The sequence below is a fragment of the Acipenser ruthenus genome, chromosome 1 (assembly GCF_902713425.1).
Source record: "Acipenser ruthenus chromosome 1, fAciRut3.2 maternal haplotype, whole genome shotgun sequence".
NCBI classification, from domain to species: Eukaryota; Metazoa; Chordata; class Actinopteri; order Acipenseriformes; family Acipenseridae; genus Acipenser; species Acipenser ruthenus.
This window is the reverse complement of record NC_081189.1, coordinates 97779833-97803320: the sequence shown is the minus strand read 5'-3', so window position 1 is coordinate 97803320 and position 23488 is coordinate 97779833. Positions and strand designations below refer to the sequence as shown.

Genomic DNA, 23488 nt, shown 5'->3' with positions numbered 1-23488 from the left:
AGTGGATAAACTAAAAAGAGATGATCTACTAGATTATACAAATAGAGATAAAAAGGTCAAAAGAGTCCCATTGGTAATGACTTACTCTAAACTTTTGCCCAATATTTCTAAGATAGTTTGGAAACACTTGAGGATTCTACATAATTCTGAAAAATTTAAAAAAGTATTTCTTAAGGCCCCAGTTGTAGCATTCAAAAGAGAAGCTAATTTAGGTGATATTTTAGTTCACAGTAAACATAAAAGAATAATTGACAAAATAGGTTCTACGAACAAATGCACTAGTAGATGTAAAGTGTGTAAATACATAGACAAACGTAAAAATATAATTAAACATAAGAATACCACATATCCACTAAAAACTAATACTTACTGTAAAAATAGCAATGTTGTTTATGGAATAGCCTGTGAAAAATGTGATGAAATCAAATATGTTGGAGAGACTGGAACTACTTTATATAAAAGAATTCAGAACCACCTTTCATTAATTAGAAATAAAAAAATGAATGAACCAATAGTACAGCACTTCACCAGTCAGGGACATGACATAAATGATGTAAAGTTTGTAGTATTAGAACAGCTAAAATTAGACTATGCGACATATAGAAGAATAAAAGAAAGTAAATGGATAAATAGACTGAACACGATTATGCCAGCAGGACTCAACAGAAAAGAATGAACTAATTAACCAATAAATATATAACATTTAAATAAATAAACAAAATTCATTCAAAAGTTGTGCATGCTGATGCTCTGGGGAGGCCAAATCAAGACTGATCCTCAGAGCCAGCTTTGCATGATATAATAAAAATATAAGTTTATATAAAGTAATGTTAATTAGAATTAATACAGATTCAAAGATAGAAGTAAAAATGATGTCACAATATATGATGTCACATTACATCATGTAAGAATAAATCATGGATTTGAATGTAAACAATAACAAGTAGTTGTCATGCCGTCAAAAACCTATAAATACCTCCAATGTTTTGATTCAAACACAGGCTCCCTTGAGAAAGATATGTACAACATATCGAAACATTGGGCAGCTGGGTCTTTGAGCTAATATATATATATATATATTATATACACAATCAGCACATAAATGTACCTTTTCTTTTTTTTTTAAAACCCTAAAAACTGGCATTGCTTGATCACAGGTAGCTTTCTGCTTTCTGCTTGGGTGAAATTAAATTGATCCTTATTTTTGGTTCAATTTGTTGAACAGACTTGAGTCTAACAGTTGCACCAAATATAGACAGACACATACTAATTACATACACAAATAACAGCTAACATCTTAGTGACAATAAGAGTTTTTTTTTTTTTGCATTCATTTTAAAATCAGTGTTTTTTTAAGAAGTTTAAAATTCAGTACAATTTAGGGGAATCCTGCATGCTTAAAAAAAGAAAAAAACATGACAAAACTATTAAACATGAGTCATTTAAAACAATGTAAGTTACCAAAAAACTATATATATATATATATATATATATATATATATATAACACAGCTTGGAAAAATAACAACCTCTGATTGGTTAAACAGCATCACATGACCGTGCGTGTATGTGTAACGACCCTGGCGATGGCAGCATCCTGGACATTGTGTTTGTCTTGTTTGTTACGTCCTGTTTAAGGTTCCATGTATTGTGAGGGTACGGGGCACGCCGTTGGTGTGTGTCTGCGTGAGTGCATGCGTGTGTGTGCAGTGGGCGGTTCCCCCAGAGGCTATAAGTAGGAGGGGGGGGAAGCCGCGAGGGGGAGAATGCGTGTGAATGTCTGACTGGAGAGCGATTACGAGAGAGAGAGTACCGGCTGAGAGAGTGCTTGTCGGTGAGTCTGCGGTGTAAAAGAGAGAGAGACAGCTATTTGTTATTTTGGCGTGAACCCCGGCCCAAACAGGGTTTCGTTGTGTTATTAGAGAAATTAAAAAAATAAAAGTACGTGGAACCTCATCTGGCCTCTCCCGAGTCTGTCTCATCCCCATAGCACAGAACGCTACATTGGTGTTTCAGAAGTGGGATTTGTACAGCGCCTGTCACGAGGGGTGAAACAGAAGCAAGAGGGAGAAGATGGCGGACGCGAGAGAGATGAGAGAAGACGAGCTGCGAGCCAGACTGGAGGAGCTGGTCGCTGAGCTGAGGGTCAGGAGCTACCCGAGAATGGGCGCTGCATGGGGAGGAGAGAACATGGAGCGAGGGAGGAGCAAGAACCCTTGGGCGAAAGAGGAAAGAGGGATCAAGATGGCGGAGCTGGAAGACAGACAGACTGCTCCGCAGGCTGAGGGGCACTGCGCCATCGTCATCGAGGGAGAAGGAGATTCTTCGGCCGCCGCAAGGACCTCATCAGCCACAGAGATAGGAGGAGCGCAAGTGCGCGTCAAGGAGGAGGCAGCGTCACCATCGGACACGCCCGCCCTGCAGCAGAATGTCAACAAGGGGGTTTATTACAGCCGTTTGCAGTACAACGGTAAGGCCGATTGGCGAGACTTTGTAAAGCAGTTTGAAATGATGGCAATGGTAAACAACTGGACAGACAGAGAGAAAGCCAGTAATTTAATTGCTTGTTTAGAAGAAGAGGCTTTACATTGTTTAACCACCGTCGATCTAAATGGCTGTAGTAGCTATGGGACATTGGTTGCTGAACTGAGCGTGTGTCTGACAAGAGAGCGTGACGTTAAGCCCCGATATGGGCCCCGTGCCGATCACGGGAGAGAGAATATGCGGTGTGGGGGGAACATGTTGCCAGGGGCGAGCCGGCAGCCAGTGAAAGCAGGCCGATATGACGGTAGATCGCCGTGGGAGGCGTACCACGTCAAATTCAGGATGGCAGCGCTCACTAATGACTGGGGGCCGACGGAGAAAGCAGGACAGTTGGCGGCTGCATTAGAGGGAGAAGCGCTGCAGGTTCTGCTGGACTTGGGCCCAGACGAGGTGGCCCAATACGAGGTGTTAACCGCAGCTCTCGAACGCCGTTTTGGGAGAGTGGAGCCCGCAGTCGGGTTGCGCCTGCAGCTGGCCAACCGCACTAGAGCTCCCGGAGAGAAACTGGGCGTACTGGCTGCTGATGTCCGGTACCTGGCCCGGAGGGGGTACCCAATGTTCCCGCCAGCCACCCAGGAGGACCTGGCTGTCGAGGCCTTTGTTCGCGGACTGACCCCGACCGCTCTACGTCAGCAGGTCCGGTTTGCTGCCCCAACCTCCCTAGAGCTTGCCGTGGCTCACGCCGAACGAGTCGAGGCGGTGCTCGAGGAGGGGGAGCGGGACCATGCCCCTGGGAGCGAGAGTGGTCAGCAGAAGAGGCGGCCTGACCACACACCACCTAGAGCTCGCATGGCCCAAGCAGAAGAAGAGGAGGCCCCGTACCGCACCATTGACCCCACCTGGCCCCCGGAGCTTACCACCCTCATCAGGGCGGCGATCACCCAGCCAGCTCGGACTCCTGAAACCCCCCCACAGCTGTGCTGGGGCTGTGGACAGCCTGGCCACCTACGGCGCCACTGCCCAGCAGCAGCTGCTGCACCACCACCACACCTGACACAGCAACCGCAGGGAAACGCCAAGGGGCCCGCATAGACGGGACGACGCGTGCCCCCAGTCCAGTCCCATTAATCGCGGACCACCCAGCTGCAGCGGCCGCCACCAGTACTAACCCGTGTAGCCGACAGAGCAGGGCGTCACCCCTCACGGAAACAGCCGACCACAGACAGTGCCAGCCAGCTATAGCGGTAGGAAGGACCACTGCCGGGGACTTCTGCCATGTCCCCGTCCGCATTGAGGGGGTCCCGTGCACTGCTCTCGTAGACACTGGCTCCACGGTGACTCTCATCCGCCCCGATGTGCTCCCTGCAGGGGTCCGGCTGGAGCCCACCACCGTGCAGTTGCGCACTGTGACTGGAGAGCTAGCCCCCATGCAAGGAAAGGGCAACCTTGCTATTGAAGTGGCTGGACGGACAGTACACCACCCTGTCTGGGTAGCAGCTGTACAGGACCCCTGCATACTGGGCCTGGACTTCCTGCGCTACACAGGCGGACAGCTAAACCTCCGGACCGGGACACTGCACATACAGGGGAGCCCGGCTTTAGCTTTAGCCTCACCCCTTGGACCGCTGGGTCGGAGTCGGGACCCCTTCGCACGACAGTTTCGGGATCTGCCGAGGACACAACGGACCGCCGCCATGAGACGGGAGACCTCAGCACACCCCCGGGCTCCATCATGCGCCAGTCTCATCAGGGACAATACAGCGTCTCGACGGCCCCCACTCCGGAAGGAGCTACTGCTTGCACAGCCGCCTTCAGGTGCCAGCGCTCGCCAGCCAACATGGCCACCCTCAGGCCGCAACGCTCGCCAGCCAACACGGCCACTCTCAGGCCGCAATGCTCGCCAGCATGTACAGCCGCCCTCCTGCAGTTCTAGCGTGGCCCAGGGGAATGCAGCTCTCCCCCAGGCAGCCCCGCCACCCTGCCCGGCGCCGCCAACCGCTACCCAAGGGCTGCGGGAGGATACCGCCATGCCACGCCCTACTGTCAGGAGTAATTCAGCGTCCCCAGCAATCTCCCCTCCGCCACCAGTCTCCCCTGAAGACCCAGCTCTCAGCGCAGTGCATGCAGTTTGGCTCAGGAGCTGCGAAGGGCTTTGCACAGAAGAGCGTCGCCAGCTGTGGGAACTGGTGTATGAGTATCGCCACAGTTTCGCTACCGCCTCGGATGACGTGGGGCGGACACACCTGGTGCAGCACCAGATCGAGACGGGAGCCGCCCGCCCCATTAAGCAGCGCCCTCGCCGCCAACCACTCGCCCTCCAGGAAGCCACAGAGCAGGTGCTGGAGGAGATGAAGGCAGCGGGGATCATTGAGCCGTCCGACAGCCCCTGGACCTCGCCGGTAGTCATGGTGCGGAAGAAGGACGGCAAGTGGCGCTTCTGCGTCGATTACCGGCGAGTGAACGATGTGACGGAGAAGGACTCCTACCCCCTTCCCCGCATCGATGAGTCCCTGGACTTGGTGGCCGGCTCTAGATGGTTCTCTTCGCTGGACCTCCGCAGCGGCTACTGGCAGGTTGCGCTGGATCCCTCTGCACGGCCGAAGACTGCCTTCTCCACTGGACGGGGTCTGTGGCAGTTTACTGTGATGCCGTTCGGACTTTGCAACGCCCCCGCAACGTTCGAGCGGCTCATGGAAAAGGTGCTGGCCGGAGTACCCCCCTCGGAGTGCCTGGTCTACCTGGATGACCTGCTAGTCCACGGAGGGACCTTCCAGGACGCCCTGGCCTCCCTGCATGAGGTGCTCCGGCGAGTGAGGAAAGCGGGGCTAAAACTGCACTCTGAAAAGTGCCAGCTGATGCGCCAGGAGGTCTCGTTCCTCGGGCACCGAGTGGGAGCAGAGGGGATCCAGACAGAGGTGGACAAGGTCACCGCAGTGAGGGACTGGCCTATTCCCGTCAATCCCCGGCAGGTTAGAAGCTTCCTAGGGCTTGCGTCCTACTACCGCAGGTTTGTGCAGGGCTTTGCCACCATCGCTGCCCCCCTGCACCGCCTCCTGAGGAAAGACGAGCCCTTTGAGTGGACCCCGGCGTGCCAGGAGGCGTTCGCCTCCCTGCAACATGCGCTGTGCCAGTCCCCGGTGCTGGCTCCCCCGGATGTCCGTTCTCCCTTCCTGCTGGACACGGATGCAAGCAACGAGGGGATCGGGGCTGTCTTATCCCAGCCGGGTCCAGAAGGGGAGCATGTGGTGGCGTATTTTAGCCGGTCGCTCAGCAAGGCAGAGCGCCGGTATTGCGTCACCCGACGGGAGCTGCTTGCGGTGGTGGAGGGGGTCCGCCACTTCCGCCACTATCTCTGCGGGCTCCCCTTCACCATTCACACAGACCACGCTGCCCTGCAGTGGCTCCTGACGTTCCGGGAGCCGGAGGGACAGGTCGCCCGTTGGATCGAGCAGCTCCAGGCGTTTCAGTACCGGATCCAACACCGGGCTGGTGAGAAGCACGCCAATGCGGACGCGCTGTCCCGTCGTCCCTGTGCCCGGGAGGGATGCGCCCATTGCAGCAGAAAGGAGGAGAGGGAAGCAGAGCTGTCCCGCCGGGGGGAAGAGCAATGCCGGGTGGCAGTATCGGCTGAGAGGGTGGATTGGAGAGCCCATCAGGACCGAGACCCGGACCTCCGCCCCATACTACATTGGCTAGAGGAGCAGCGAAGGCCTCACTGGGAGGAGGTGGCCCCTTTTTCCACCGCCACTCGGGGGCTGTGGGCTCAGTGGAGCGGGTTGGCCTTGCGTGACAGAGTCCTTCAGCGGCAGTGGAAGGTGCCCGCCACGGGGGAGGTGAGGTGGCAGGTGGTTGTCCCGGGGGCGATGCGCCAGGAGGTGCTAGAGGCCCATCATGGGACCCCAGGCACTGGTCATTTTGGAGTGACGAAGACCCTGAGGCGGCTCCGCCAGTCGTTCTACTGGGGGCAGTGCAGGCGAGACGTGGAGGACCACTGCCGACGCTGTGACATCTGCACTGCCCGGAAAGGACCCCAGGGCCGGTCGCACGCCCCACTCCAGCAGTACCAGGTCGGGGGGCCTATGGAGAGGGTTGCCGTGGACGTACTAGGCCCCTTTCCACGCTCAGAGAGGGGGAACCGGTTCGTTCTGGTGGCCCTCGATTACTTCACTAAGTGGCCAGAGGCGTACGCTTTGCCAGACCAGGAGGCAGAGACGGTCGCTGAAGCACTGCTGGAGGGGTTCTTCAGCCGGTTCGGGGTCCCTCAAGAGTTGCATTCCGACCAAGGGCGCAACTTTGAGTCCCGGGTCTTTGCCGGGATGTGCCGGCGCCTGGGCATCAAGAAGACGCGGACCACCCCTCTGCACCCTCAGAGCGACGGACTGGTGGAGAGGTTCAACCGCACGCTGGCCGTACAGCTGGCTGTCACCACCGCCACCCACCAGCGGGACTGGGACACCCACCTGCCTGTCGTGCTGTTGGCCTGCCGCTCTGCTGTCCAGGATTCCACCGCCTGCACCCCTGCCCTGCTCATGCTGGGGCGTGAGCTGCGCACTCCTGCGGAGCTAGCGTTTGGTCGTCCCCCAGATGCCCCCAGTGTACCCCCGGGCCCTGAGTATGCCAGGAGACTACAGGACCGACTGGAATCAGCCCACAGCTTCGCCAGGGACCAGTTGCAGGCTGCTGGGGTACGGCAGAAGCGGAACTATGACCTCCGAGTACGGGGGCGCCACTTCACCGCCGGGGAGCTCGTGTGGGTCTTCAGCCCCAAGAGACAGCGGGGCCGTTGCCCCAAATTGGACAGCCACTGGCTTGGTCCTTGCCATGTCCTGGAGAGGATCGGGGACGTGGCCTACCGGGTGCAGCTACCTCACAGAGGACGCAAGGTAGTGCTACACCGGGATCGGCTGGCCCCCTACCTGGGACAACACCCAGCACCATCCGACCCAGCAGCTCCTGACAGTCCTCTCCTGCCCCCTCCTGATCCACCCCGCCCTAACAGTCCCCCCACCCCCAGGGCTGAGGGTTCCTCCCCCGACGGTTCAGTTTCCCTGTCCCCTGTGGCTGACAGGAGCCCGTCCTCCACGCAGGGCTCCCGCCCGCAAAGACAGCATCGCCTCCCGGGTCGTTTTCGAGACTTTGTTCTTCCCTCGGGGACGAGGGACTAAGGGGGGGGCTGTGTAACGACCCTGGCGATGGCAGCATCCTGGACATTGTGTTTGTCTTGTTTGTTACGTCCTGTTTAAGGTTCCATGTATTGTGAGGGTACGGGGCACGCCGTTGGTGTGTGTCTGCGTGAGTGCATGCGTGTGTGTGCAGTGGGCGGTTCCCCCAGAGGCTATAAGTAGGAGGGGGGGGAAGCCGCGAGGGGGAGAATGCGTGTGAATGTCTGACTGGAGAGCGATTACGAGAGAGAGAGTACCGGCTGAGAGAGTGCTTGTCGGTGAGTCTGCGGTGTAAAAGAGAGAGAGACAGCTATTTGTTATTTTGGCGTGAACCCCGGCCCAAACAGGGTTTCGTTGTGTTATTAGAGAAATTAAAAAAATAAAAGTACGTGGAACCTCATCTGGCCTCTCCCGAGTCTGTCTCATCCCCATAGCACAGAACGCTACAATATATATATATATATATATATATATATATATATATATATATATATATATATATATATATATATATATATGTGGCATATAGCATATAGCACGGCTTGCATACTAATGAGCCGCTTCACACTGAATAAATCACTACGCATCACTACATTCTAAATTCCATGACAAACTGCCATTTTATTTGTTATTAGTTACAGAACCAGTGCCAAAAATGACTGGCATGTCACCTATTTCCTTTAATAGATTTGGGGATGAAACTCCACATAACTGGTACAACACCAACTTGCTGAGTGAAGACAGCAGTCAACCTGAAAAAAATAAATTAATAAAATAAGTGCACCAGCAAGAGTAGACACATAACAGTAGATGAGGAACAGCTAAATGAAATAGAAGAAAAAACACACACACAAAAAAACAAAAAAAACAAAACTACAGCATGGGCTGGTTAATGTACTTAAAGAAAAAAATATGGACATTCATTTTATGGAAATAAGTCCAAAAAATCTCAACAACATAAGGGAATTTTATGCCAGTGCAAGAAATTAAACTGAGGACCAGTATTCAGTCTCCAGTTTTATAACACTGAGGTGGACTAAATACATTAACAGTAGAAGTTTTAACATCTCTGCTGACAGCGAGTTTAAAACCAGCAATAATGTATTCCTGTCAGTCAGGAAAACTCTTAGAAAAGCAGGTAACGACAAGGCCAGACACCAGCCCCCGAATTACCGGCCTGGATTTTAAGCGTCTGCGGGAAACTGAGGTGCTGAGGACTTTACGCACCAACGGTCGGATTGGTGCGTAAAGTCTGGTTCGATTGTCACGACTTGGACGCAAGGGTGTCTGGCAACTGACAAAAACATATTTTGAGATCCAAAAGGATGAAAACGTACTAGAATATGTGTGCCTCGCATATAACGAGTTCACAAACTCACTTCAAGATCCGACTTCAGTCTCCATCGCAGCTGCCCTCCTTACTTCCTTAGTGTCATTTGAAACGCCGCTCATCATCACAGCTTGTATTCAGTCCTCCAGGTTCTAGTGAGATGGCACTTTCGATGCAGAAATTCACAATAAACTAATGTGCGCAATGTATTTTTAATAAGCGAACAATGAATTAAAATACATTAAATTTGGGACTATATTACACTGCGGATGTATACACAATAATATCACCACGCCAGGCATGGTATATATCATGGGAACCGCACGGCTCGTCGTGGTTTATACCTTACATATATATATACACACACACACACACACACACACACACACACAGAGTAGTGTGCAAAATTTGGAAGCACCTATGAATTTTAGTGTTTTGGATTTTTTCATACTTAATTTTGAAAGAAACAATTTTTATAATAAAAAGAAATTCATAGGAGGTCCCACAGTACTGTATGTTGGATGTAGAAATACAAAGATATAAAGGTGATATAAATGGTTTAAATTATGTGCCACACAACCAATTCAGTACTGATGCCTATCTTCACATAACTCCCTAGGGTATTAATTCAGGCTAACAACTGAGTAGACTATGGAAGTGTTGAACACAAGTTCAGTTCCGTTAACAACAAAACGAGTTCTTTACTTCTTTACTTCATGGGGCAGGATTTTTAAAAAAAGTATTATCATTAACTAGCATTACCTGTACATTCAACAATGACCATTTAAGATGTGTTTGACACACTTTTCTCTCAAGCATAAAAGAAAACAAACGAAATAAACAAAGCCTTTAACTAACTGATTACTGCAGAGCCCTTAATTTACTTTCGTCCCTTCAATTCATCCTTTTAAATGCACTCCCGAAGCAGGAGTGACTAGAAAACAACGATGTCTCTTATATAAAACCTGTGTGCAAACAGGCCCCTACAGGAGAGAGTGCTGCACTTCAATATGGCTTCTTTTGTTTCCTTTTGTAAATGAGGAGCACTGAAATACAGAGCGCAACAGTGATGAGAAGACAGACCCCAAAGAAAAACAACGGCTTTCTCTCCAGTATCAAGGCACACAGTAAACACTTTTTCTGCGTGTCCTTTTCCTCACAAGACTGGACTTGTTTTTCTGAAAGAAAGCCATTGTTAGTCACCACTTGGCTGTAAAAATGCACTGAGGCCTTGGAGCTGGATTTGTAGTAGTGTGAGTTGAACAATCCAAACTGTGGCACATGCTTATCCTGTAACTTCCAGCTGTAGTATCCTTTGATGTTGACATTATCTTGTTGATGTGCTGTTGAGAAATGGGGAGAAAATGATCATCAGTCAATTTTAAAAGCATCAGATTATTTTTATTGATGACAGTACTACAGCTGCTCCCTGCTTTAGAGAAGGGAGGATTTGATCTGTTGGTATCCAACTAAATACATGTTGGATTTTTTGTGGCATTTTTTGTCAGGCCATTGTTATGCTTGCATGCATTTGCACTTGATAATTACAATGTAGACACAAGGGTATCATGTTTAGTGTTATTCGTGTTTAGCTAACATGGATGAAATAGAAATAGGTGTGAAAGAATGAATTCCCTTAATTTGTAACTGTACCTAGTTACAATCAAGTTTTATAATTCAAGGTTGTATAAAGTGTTCTTGAAAATGTTTTTTATTTTTTTATTATACTGTAATGCAGGGGTGTCCAATCACGGTCTACTCCAGATTTAACAGATACAAATATATAATGTACTACTTCAGGGCCTGGGTGGAGGATTAATTAGTTCAATTAAATCATTTGAAACAGGATTGGAACAAAGACCAGGAGTGGGAAGGCCAACTTCGGACATCCCTGTCGTAATGGATTCCTCTTATTCCGTGGAGCTTTCTGTTTAACTCATAATTTAGTTAAAAACTCTAACGCACTGTATAACAGTTAAATTAACCTTCAATCAGATTAGTCAGTATGCATAATGAAACTCACCTTTTAAGACCTCTTCAATGTAATGCCTTATATAAAATTTTCTGAGCTCATCTGTATAAGATCTGTCATCTACCCCGTTGGCTGTAATGTAAAGGCCTATATTTCCATAGCTGTTCTTAACCCAGTTTAGAACTCTGCGAATCCCCCAGGGTACCACAGATAAGCCCAGGGGGGAGCTGGGCCAGGTGATGTCTGACATGAGGTTGCAGTCACGGTCCTGTTCGTACCGGCTGCCATTCTGCCGCTGGTGTATCACCAACCGCGTGGTGAAGTGGTTCAGGGCCACAAAGTCAGCTGCACCCCTGACGGTTTTCTTTTCCTTTTCAGTGAAATACGGGAGTGTGGACCGGGACATCCTTTCTATGTTCTTCTCCTGCAGGTAATGGCGCATTGTTGTAGGGTAATCTCCGGTCCTGAAGATAGGTTCCATAAACCAAGCCAGCTCAAACTGCAAGAACCTCTGTACAGCAGCAGCATGAGACGGCAGATATGGATTGGCGGGTTCGGCCCAGTCAGCGTGCAAGGAGAGCGATACCATTCCATGTTGCTGGACTCTGTAGTGCTTGTCATACAACTGCCAGGCCATTGCATGCGCTATGATCAAGTTGTGGGCGGCTGTGTATGTATCACTGCTACTTACATTATAAGCATGACTTAACCTATTGGGTTCATTAACAGTGATCCACAGCCCAACCCATTCCCCTAACTCTTTAAAACACAGGTCAGCATAGTCCCTGAAGGCATGAGAAGTGGACCTGTTGAGCCACCCCCCAGAGCTATGCAAAGACAAAGGCAGGCCAAGGTGTTGGTGGTGGGTTGGATGGTACAAAGTCACCATGGACTTGATGTTGTGCTTCAGCAGCTCTGTAATCACACACCGGTAGTATCTCAGGGCTTCCGAGTTGATGGTCGATAGGCCACCATTGGGTAGAATGAGGGACCAGTTGAGGGCGAACCTGTAGTGATCTACCTTCAGCTTCCTAACCAAACGGAGATGATTCCTGATGGCACTGAAGGCTGTGCACTGGGCAGATCGTGTCTTCAGCTTGACACCACTGATTTTGTGAAGACCCCCGTCTCCAGTGATGTTCCAGAGGTACAGGTTAGGATCAGTAAATTGAGGAGAGGAGGGTGTGAGATGCACCTGTGGTTTAGGATAAAAGAGTGGAATTAAACTGGGGAAGTTGAATAGGGCTTCTGAGAGTTGACAAAGGGCAGGGGTATCAGTTCTTGGCACGGCCAAATATGATTATCGTCTTTTCTAGGACTGTGGGAAAGTGTAAAAAGGTTAAACACATCCTGCAATAAATATGTCTGGAAATATTTTTATGCGCCCTTGTTTACAACTGCAGCGGGTGTTGCTGGGTAATGTAATAATATGATAATGTCTCAGTGGTTATAAATCTACACTTACTCAAAGATGTTACAGAATTGTGATAAATATATTACCATACATTTATCTAAGCTGAAACCACCTGGTAAGTGTCCAAAATAATAATATTTAGAGATTGAAAGGCAGTGACAGGCAGTGCATTGTAATACTGTTATACTATCAAGGGGATCTGAGATAAGAACAAGAAACAATTCCTGAAACTAAATTACTGCATTAAACACATGCTGCCATTTGTTATGATCTATACTGGTTTTCTGTCAGCGGCAGCTGTTGCATTATCCATATACATGATATCAATATAATTCCAAGCACTGAAGGCTACACTAAAGAACCCTGCAGTATACAGTATACAGTAGATACACATGCAGTTTTGACTTGCCTGAAGGGTTGAGTCTGAGACGCCCCACTGAAAGTCACAGGGAAATTGACCTTGAATGGGTTGGTTTATCTCAGTCCCCGGAAAGCCATGCTGTTTGATAATCTGTTTGTAGAAAAGAGCAGACGTTTTGGGAATTCTCGTTTTTTCTTTACTATTGATATCCACGTAAAACAGCCCCCTTCGGCTGTTGTATGCATATTGCCACTCAAAGCCATCAACCAGCGACCATGCTGTGTAGCCAAAGACGTCCACACCATCATATGTAATAGCTGAAAGGAGAAGAAAAAAAATATTTAAAAAACCTGTGCATCTTTTAAAGCAACGTGGGTATGAGACAGTGAATCACAGTTATCTCAACTAATACAATACAATACAATACAATACAATATAATAAAAATGTATTTATATATAGCGCCCTTCACGCTATGGCATCCCAGAGTGCTGTACAAAGTTAAAAACAAAAGAGCTCATGTACAATACACTCCAGCTACAACCAATTATATAAAAGCACATTTAAAAAAACAAAAGTATGTTTTCAATTTAGACTTAAAATAATTGTTTCAACCTGCCTGATGTCAACCAGAATAGATTTCAACAAACAAGGGGAACTAATGTATCAACTAATGTATTCTTCTGGTTGCGATTCCCTGAATATCTTTTTCTGTTTCAGTCATTGCACCCTGGTATGTTTGTAAAACTCAGAATTAAAGCACCCCATGTGGCCTCTATCTAAGTTCAGCTGGTACACCATTGTGTAGCTATTACCTTGTCCCCCAGCAAAACTCTGCCCTTTGTGCATGTAACAACTACCACATTTGTTTTATGTGGTATTTTTTACTGATGTATTTCTTTAATCTAGTAGGAACAGAGTGTTGTAGGGGGACAGGTTACACTATGGTGTACCAGCTGACTGAGAGTCACTTTGAAGCTTTAAACACTAGGATATGATGAAACAGAAAATAATATACGAAACAATAATGTGACATTTCAGACCCCCAAATTGTTCTTTGAATCAAAAGTAAAAATAAGAAGAATTCTTAAAATTCAAGATAATGCCCCTCATTTAATGTATAGAAGGATGAAGTTTACTGTTGACTAATAATACTATTGCCAAAGCCTTCTACCCACCTTGCAATACTTCATTGAGAAACTTCTTCATCAGATAAATAGCAGTGGTGTCTTCAGTTGTAACCTTGTGATCTGTGAACCATCCACTCTCCACAATGAGAATCCTGGGATTGTTATATTCCAGTTTGATCCAGTTCAGAGCCTGTCTCATGCTGAGTGAAACTTGTTGGCCTGACTTTGCAAGAGCTGACCGGAAGTTGTTGGGTCCAAAGGAAAAGGCAAAGAAGTCAGCTGTTCCACTGATGTATTCTTTCTCATCTTCCGTGAAAGAAGGGATAAGGCCTTGGCTTTTGTTTTTCAACACAGCAGGGTAGTCACCATTTCCATATATGGGTGCCGCAAACCAGCCCAGCACAACCTCCATAGACTGTTGGCACCTTTCAACATTGACAGGATTCATGTCCCCTTTCCCAGGCACAATCCAGTGGGACCCCAAAGCTATTGACACAAACCCACCCTGGAGTTTGCGAAAATTTTTGTCATATGTGTGCCATACGTTTGCGTGGGCCTAGAAATACAGAAAAAAAATGTATTCATGTCAGCTTACTATAGTGAAAACATTTGTTATCATACTAATCCTATTATGTAATAATTATCACTGAAGGTATGGGTATGAGTTGTGGGTTTAGATTTATACATGTATGAATGTTAAAGTTATATATTTGAGAATATGTTTTTATTATAAGACTGCATTATGTTATTTAAAATGTAATAAAAATATGTATAAAAAACAAAACAGAACAGAGCAGTAGAATTTATTGTTTTATTTGCAAATCCTGTAAAAAGCTTCTTGCATTTCACTGTAAATTGTATTACAAACCACCTGTGGGCTTGGACTAATCCATTTACACTCCAAAACAAGGCCACTGAGAAATTAAAAACAAGGCTATCTGGGTTCTTATTGGCTGGAAGTAACAATTACATTACATTGCGAAACAATAATGTCCAGGAGGTATGTTTGTGACTCAACATTGAAGGCTTTGGCTGTGCACTAAATACGAGCTTTCTTTTATGTAGTCCCCAGGATCTGTATAATTCATCAGACCTCCTTTTCTTCCCCCTCTTCCTCCCCCACCGCTGATCTCTCTATCTCTATTCCGCTTGAATCCACCACCCTCTCTCTGTCCCTCCTCATCCACTCCCTCTCTTACTCTCAGCATATCTCTACTGTGGAAGGCTTCTGTCGCTTCTTCCTCAGCAACATTTGCAGAATTCACCCCTTCCTCACTAACTACTCCATGCAGCTCCTAGTTCAGGCCCTGGTACTGTCCCGCCTGGCTCTGCTACCCGTCCGCTCCAGCTCATCAAAAGCTCTGCTTCTCACCTCGTCTTTTCCCTTCCTCGTTTCTCCCACGCCACATCGCTGCTCTGCTCTCTGCACTGGCACCCTATCGCTGCTCGCATCCAATTCAAAACTTGTACTCGCCTATCGCTGTCATGACCTTTATTATTTTATTATTATTATTATTAGTAGTAGTATTTATTTCTTAGCAGACGCCTTTATCCAGGGCGACTTACAATCGTAAGCAAATACATTTCAAGTGTTACAATACAAGTAATACAATAAGAGCAAGAAATACAATAACTTTTTTTCAAGTGTGACAAACCACAATTCAATAATACAGCAGATAATAGTGATAGTTACATCAGGATATGATTAAATAGTGATAGTTACATCAGGATATGATTAAATACAAAATACTACAGGTTAAACACTTGGCAGATTACAGTATTCTGAAGTACAGGATTAAATGCAGTAAAATAGGGGGCAGATAAGAGCAAAATAAAGCACATTTAAATGAAGGGTGATAGTGTCCCAGGATACAAACAGAGGAGTTCTACAGGTGCTGTTTGACCTTTCTGCTCCTTCTTATCTCCAGACTATCGTTTCTCCCTACACCCCATCTCACCCCGTCCTGCTCCTTCTCCACTCTTGCCCCTCAGTGGTGGAACGACCTACCCACGGATATCAGGACTGCTCAGTCCCTGACTATGGCACCCAATTGTACCAGTACTTGCAGTGAACTGCTCCATACCCTGCTGCACCTTGTATAGGTAACCGTACTCACATTTTTGTAATTGCTCATATAAGCAAATATTTACTATAAGTTTTAGCTGCTCTTAGTCAAACTCGCTCTTACTTATAATTTACTGTATTCTTTATGTTACTTTCATAGCTGCTCTTATCTGTATTATGATATTCTGTAATGTGATATTTTATAATGTGATAACTTGTAATGTGATATTTTACAATATGATACTTCGTACTGTGATATTTTGTAACAATTGTAAGTCACCCTGGATAAGGGTGTCTGCTAATAAATAAATAAATAAATAAATAAATAAATAAATAAATAAATAAAAAAAGACGGGCTTCTGGTAAGAGTCATTAGCATTCTGATCATGTTGTTGCAACTTTGATTTAGCCACTCATTAATATGACACAAAACAAGCATGTCTGTAACATTAATTCCCCAGATGTAAAATTAAAATTAGAGTTATAAGATACATTTAAAAAGTATATCACCATGTGTAACAGGACGGCTGAGTCGTGATGTACTCAGACCAGACCCGGAAGCTGACAAAGAGACAGACAGGTACTTGCAGGGAAAAGCGCTGCTGACAGCGGCAAGGCTGGCTCCTCCAGCCAAGGCAATCCTGGCCATAGCAATGCTGCCCTTAGCACAGGACACCCCGGCGGTAGCAGAGGCACTGGCACTCCGGACGTGGTGTTGGGGCTGGCAGCAGCAATGCTGCTCTCAGTGTGGGACACTCTGGCAGTAGCAGCGGCGTGCCGTACTCCGGCAGTGAAACTGCTATGGGTGGAGGTGGTCACCTCCCCCCCTTCTCTGTAGCTGTCGGCTCCCTCTTCTTGGGCTCCGGCCACAGAATTTCCAGCAGCAAAACTGCTGCTAGTGGAGATGGTCTCCTGACCACCACACTCCTTCTCTGTAGCTGGCGGCTCCCTCTTCTTGGGCTCCGGCCACAGAATTTCCGGCAGCGAAACTGCTGCTGGTGGAGGTGGTCTCCTGACCTCCCCCCCTTTTCTGTGGCCGGCGGCTCTCTCTTCTTGGACTCCAGCCACAGAATTTCCAGCAGCAAAACTGCTGCTGATGGAGATGGTCTCCTGACCTCCCCCCCTTCTCTGTAGCTGGTTGCTCCCTCTTCTTGGGCTCTGGCCACAAATCGTGCAATGATGAGCAGGCATCCCCGGGCGGTGACGTGCAGGCATCCCCAGGCGGTGACGTGCAGGCATCCCCGGGCGGTGACGAGCTGGCATCCCCGGGCGGTGACGTGCAGACATCCCCAGGCTGTGACATGCAGACATCACCAGGAGGTGACGAGCTGGCATCCCCGGGCGGTGACGAGCTGGCATCCCCGGGCGGTGACGAGCTGGCATCCCCGGGCGGTGACGTGCAGGCAACCCCGGGTGGTGACGAGCTGGCATCCCCGGGCGGTGACGTGCAGGCATCCCCAGGCGGTGACGTGCAGGCATCCCCGGGCGGTGACGAGCTGGCATCCCCGGGCGGTGACGTGCAGGCAACCCCGGGTGGTGACGAGCTGGCATCCCCGGGCGGTGACGTGCAGACATCCCCAGGCGGTGACGTGCAGACATCACCAGGAGGTGACGAGCTGGCATCCCCGGGCGGTGACGAGCTGGCATCCCCGGGCGGTGACGAGCTGGCATCCCTGGGCGGTGACGTGCAGGCAACCCCGGGTGGTGACGAGCTGGCATCCCCGGGCGGTGACGTGCAGACATCCCCGGGCGCTGGCGTGCAGGCATCCCCGGGCAGTGACATGCAGACATCCCCGGGCGGTGACGAGCTGCCCTCACCGGGCAATTAATTAATTTGGAGAGTGCCACATTCTGCACGGGGCTTTTATATCTGTGTGGTCGACAGTCACTTTGTCAATACTCACTGACTGCCGACCATGCAGTCTCACAAGCTGTCTGGCAGAGACAAGCTGCTAACACCGCCTCTGCCAGACCACACTTAAACTAAAACAACAATAACAAACCATTCTTTTAAATACACCCATAAATTCACCTGTTCTAATAAACAAACATTATGGAGATTTCAGTCGGGATGTGTTCAGATTTGAAGATTGAACATGTTGAATCTTTTTCAGACGCAGTTTCATTCAGATGTGATCAGTGTGTCTGTGTGCGACGGTTGGCGACCAAGACTGACTGAGACTGATTAGTCATAAGGGTGTCAGCCAATGGTGAAGCAGGTTTAAGTGACGTAGCTTGTCATGTAACTTGTCATACAAGATGGCGGAATATTGACAGCTTTAGTTCCACAGGTATAAAAAATACATTAGTCTTGAATTACTCCGAGTGTCCCGAATTCAAAAATACCAGATACGTGCACATTTGAATTGTTTTTTTTGGCGTTTACTAATCAAAGGTAAATTATCAATTTACCTTTTTATTACACTATGTAACACAAGTTTTGTTCCTGGGTAGTAAGTGTTATTTCCTAATTGCTTATGCCTCAAAAGTATAGAAAATGGCTATTATTCCCCACAAACTTTGCTTTTGTGACCAGGACAGTGATATTTTGAAATTTACCTATTTCCAATGAGAAAATGGGCGAATTTGTGTCTTTTCGTTCATATAAAGTCAGAAAAAAACAACATATGAATCCAAATTAACATGTATTTATACTAAAGTAATACAAAAATGACTACAAAAGATTTAAAAGTGAGTAGTTTTTGGACATTTACGATTATACTGTAAATCACTTTCACGAATCAGCACCCAAATGTAGTCTCCCATCATGTTCTCGTTATACTGTCCTTGGTAGCGGCGTTCAAAGTCCAGTATATCCTGGTGGAAGCGCTCGCCTTGCTCCTCCGAGTACGCTCCCATGTTCTCCTTGAATTTATCAAGATGAGCATCAAGGATATGGACTTTGAGGGACATCCTACAGCCCATTGTGCCTTAGTTCTTCACCAGAGTCTCAACCAGCTCCACATAGTTTTTGGCCCAGGAAGCCCCGAACCACTGCGACAAAGCTTCTTGGGGAATTCATTGCAGTCCAGGATTTTCTTTATCTGTGGTCCGACGAAGACACCGGCTTTGACCTTTGCCTCAGACAGCTTAGGGAAGAAGTCTTGAAGGTACTTGAAGGCTGCCGACTCCTTATCTAGAGCTCTGACAAATTGTTTCATAAGGCCCAATTTGATGTGCAGTGGTGGCATCAGCACCTTCCGGGAGTCCACCAGTGGCTCCCACTTGACGTTGTTCCTCCCCACAGAGAACTCGGTCCGCTGTGGCCAGTCCCGCCTGTGGCAGTGCGCCTTGGTGTCCCTGCTGTCCCAAAGGCAAAGATAGCAGGGAAACTTGGTAAAACCGCCTTGGAGACCCATCATGAATGCCACCATTTTGAAGTCTCCTATGACCTCCCAGCCGTACTCATCATACTTCAAGGCATCCAGCAAGGTCCTGATGCTGTTGTAATCCTCTTTGAGGTGCACCGGGTGAGCCAGGGGAAGAGATGGGTACTTGTTACCATAATGGAGCAGCACGGCTTTGAGGCTCCTGGATGAGCTGTCAATGAAGAGGCACCACTCATTCTGGTTACAGGCGATTCTGATTGCCTCGAACAGACTGGTCACATTGTGGCAGAAGCAGAGCCCATCTTGACGGGTGAAGAAGCTGGAAAAAGGTTGGTGACGCTTCCTCTGATCTGCGACTTGCACACTTTCATCCAACAAGTTCCACTGCTTGAGCCTAGACGTCAAAAGCTCGGCATTGGACTTGGTGAGACCAAGATCTCTAATCAAGTCGTTGAGGTCTTTTTGGTTGGGGTAGTATGGGTTTCTCTCCTCAGCTCCACCTCTGAAATTGTCATCTGGATCTACAACGTCTTCCTCGCTCTCTGACTTGCTGCTGTCTTCTAAAGACGGCTGCTCTCTTTCCGGAGGAGTGGGTACGGGGAGCTCATGGCAGTGTGGCACCGGGGCAATGGATGAAGGAAGGTCCGGATACGTGATAGCAGGTGCATTCTTGCCAGTCCGACGTTTGGAAGGGTCCACCATGCAGAAGTAGCAGTTGCTTGAGTGGTCAGTGGGTTCCCGCCAAATTCTTGAGATAGCGAACTTCAGGGCTCTCTTTTCCCCTCTGTACCATCCTACAAAAATACATTTATTTCACCCATGACTAATGTGTACATTTTTCATATATGATATATTTTTTCAATAACATTGAAAATTGTAAAACATTTTAAAATTAAAAACTTTTACAATTTTAAAAATGTTAACAAATTTTATAACATAAAATTCCGAGCAACAATTGTCCATCTTGCCTTCCAGAGTTTTTTTGCAGTGCTCGCAGGTGAAATGAGGTGCCCAGGGTTTGTCTTGATCCCCGACAGGCATGCCGAAATATGCCTTGTAGGCCTCACACATCTTAGCAGATGCTTCCACGGAGTACTTTTTCGCTCTTGTCTTGATAAATTGGCCGCAGACATAGCAAAATGCGTCTGCCGGATGCTTGCAGCCTCTTGATGCCATCTCAGAAAAATGCAGATATGTATCCACTTAGGCAGCTGGAACTAAACTGAACTGGTGGGCTTAAGGCCCCTGTATTTATACTACTATTTATATTACTGGAAAGTTCTAGTAGTTACTCCAATTTTACTCAGCACTGAATCTATCTGGAATGTTCTAGAAAATAAGTACATTTCAAAATATCACTGTCCTGGTCACAAAAGCAAAGTTTGTGGGGAATAATAGCCATTTTCTATACTTTTGAGGCACAAGCAATTAGGAAATAACACTTACTACCCAGGAACAAAAAAAAAAAAAAAAAAAATTGTTACACGGTGTTATCAATCTACTGGCAGACTATATTTTCTTAATGCGCTACAACAGAAGTAACCGGTGTGTCGATCTCCAATAGGTCACAAATCACAAGCCCCAAGATCCACACCGTGAGAAAAAACCCCGCAAAAGTCAAATAAAAAATCAACATGTTGGATTTTATTTACCACAGGCTAAAGCTATACAAAAAGTCAAACTCTACCTGAAACGTTTGTACGGTGTAAAATGATCAATTAATTAATAGGCTAAGCGTTCTTTTGGTTGCCTCGCAGCGCTGTCTCCGCCGTCTAAACAGCATACGATGCCATGTATAATATGAGGATCGCTATGTTGGGCTAAGTTAATACAAAAATGTGGAGAGGGCAGTATTAAATACATTTGCATACATAGTAATCACCAGGATCTAGTTGTGGTCCGTCTAATTCAGTCTTAGCAGTGTGCGACACCGTCGGGAAAAACTCAGTCGTGACGTCAAACCAAAATTGAGCACAACTGATTGCAGAATCTGTGCATACTCAGATGAGATGAGTTGGGGTGGCTTGAGTCGGGCTGTGTGCGGCGGGCTTGAGGAGCGAGAGGAGCGAGCGAGAGTGAAACGAAACGAAACTTATTTAAAAAATAGTAACACAGGAACAGTGTGCCCAACCTGACCTGTGTTGTATTATTTTGTGTTAGTGATTTTGTTTTGTTTAAACTTTTATTTTCGCTCTGTGAGCACAGTGTTTTTGGCTGAACCTTTTGTTTATTTTTGTATTTGAATAAACGGCGCACGCCACGTTTGTTTTGAACTGCGGTACTATTTGGTGCACTTATGCATTAAACATTTTAACATTTTATAAGTTGCATTATATCAAAAAGGGAACATATATATATATATATATATATATATATATATATATATATATATATATATATATATATATATATATACACTCCTAGCAATACATCAATAATATGTTCATTATTATAATCATCCATATATACAAAATAATTTAACATACAATCTCCCAGACATTAGTGGTCCTGTGTTCTGTTGCTCCAATAAAGAGTTATTACAGTTTGTCTATATCTCAGAATAAACACAAACACATAAAACAGCAAGAGAACTTAAAATGATATTTAAGGATTCTTTCTTAATTAGAAGATGGACCAATAGAACAAATACCATAAAGATTACTCATGATCTGTAATGTTATTGAGTTATTGGAGAATTAAGCACACACAAAGTCCACTATCTAAACACTGGCTTACCTTGATTAGATTGTGTACCACTGCAAAGACAGCTGCAGAATTCCCTGCTTCTCCTGGAGCATGCATACCTGTCCCGTAGCCATACCAAGCAACCAGATAGGGATTGTGGATAGTAACCCAGTACTTGACACGGTCCCCAAAGGTCTCAAAACAAAAGACTGCATAGTCATTAAAGATCTCCACCAAGCTCTCACTCTTCCATCCTCCATACTTTAGTTGAAGTGCTAGGGGGAGGTCCCAGTGGTAGAGGGTAACTATAGGCTCAATATTAACCTTTTTTAAGGAATCAATAAGCTGGTTATAGAACTCCAGACCTTTCTTGTTGGCAACCCCCAATGTTCCGTTTGGAAAAAGCCGTGGCCAGGAAATGGAGAACCCATAGGTCTGTACTCCCAGGTGCTGAAGAGCTGCCAGATCCTTGTGCCACAGTCTGTAGCTGTCACTGGAGCTGTCTGCTGTGGCGTTGCCAAACCTGATGTATTGGGAGTGAGTGAAGTGGTCCCAGATGGAGGGACCTTTGCCATCCTGGTCCCAAGCTCCCTCAGTCTGAAATGCTGCAGTCCCAGCCCCCCAGAGGAAATCCTGAGGGAATGTGTCATATAGAAAGAGCTGGGTTTCATTCAGAGGGTTCAAGCTTGACAGTCTTCTCCACACAGATCTCCCATCCCCAGGCTCACAAGCAACCAATCCTATGCAAAGCAATGAGAAAACTAGATGTCTTAACAAACCTTGGCTGTACATGGTGAATCAAAATGCACTTCAAATAAGTGGAGTAAAAAACATGTTAACAAGTAAATGAAAGTTAGAAAAGTAGGCTGTGACCCATCTGTGCAGTTTCTCTCCATCTGCAGAATGAACTGCTGGTCTGCCTTGTCGCTGCATTAGTGAGAAAAAAGCTTTATGCTCTGTCAATGATTAGCTTGAACTGTGAGCCGAAGGATGGGTCACAAGGGAGAACTCTGCTTTAGGGAGGTGTCCTTGTAGCTACTGGGACACTTCACTACTGTGGGCTGTTCAAACACAGCCACAACAATGGAACAATGTGAAGCCCACTGCACATCAATACAGTTTAATTCAGGTACATTTTGTAAGTCAACATTCATACACTTTAGTGTAAATAAACTGTGGACAGGCCTGCTTCAGTGTCTGTATTGATGAAAAAAATAGATAATCTAATTCAGGTAATGGTTACCAAAACCAAGCAGTTGGCACACTCTACATTTACAAATAAGAAAACACATATATAATGTACTGGGATATCTCCATTATATTCTCAGCCTGTTGTTATAAAGACATACCTTTAATGTTTCATAACATTTACAGATTTTTTTAATGGTTTTGGTAAATTTGAGTTGACAGTTATTGTTAGATATAAAATAGACATAATAATAAAAACAACAGTTATATTTAAAAAAAAAAAAACTTTTCATTAAAAAATGACAGTTGAAGGTGTCATAAACATCTATACTATATATCATGCTATTATTTTGTTTTCTATTGGTTATATC

At 46.6% G+C, this 23488-nt stretch overlaps 1 protein-coding gene across 1 annotated transcript; it reads right to left on the bottom strand.

Moving 5' to 3' along the window:
- Positions 1–9381: 9381 nt before the first annotated feature.
- Positions 9382–22721, bottom strand: LOC117420425 (beta-klotho-like). Its single transcript, XM_034033876.3, has 5 exons — positions 21981–22721; positions 13899–14406; positions 12771–13039; positions 10999–12142; positions 9382–10318 (listed from the first exon to the last, which is right to left on the bottom strand). Exons 1-5 carry the CDS (start codon positions 22719–22721, stop codon positions 9981–9983), a joined length of 3000 nt encoding a protein of 999 aa, XP_033889767.3. The 3' UTR covers positions 9382–9980.
- Between the last annotated feature and the right edge of the window lie 767 nt (positions 22722–23488).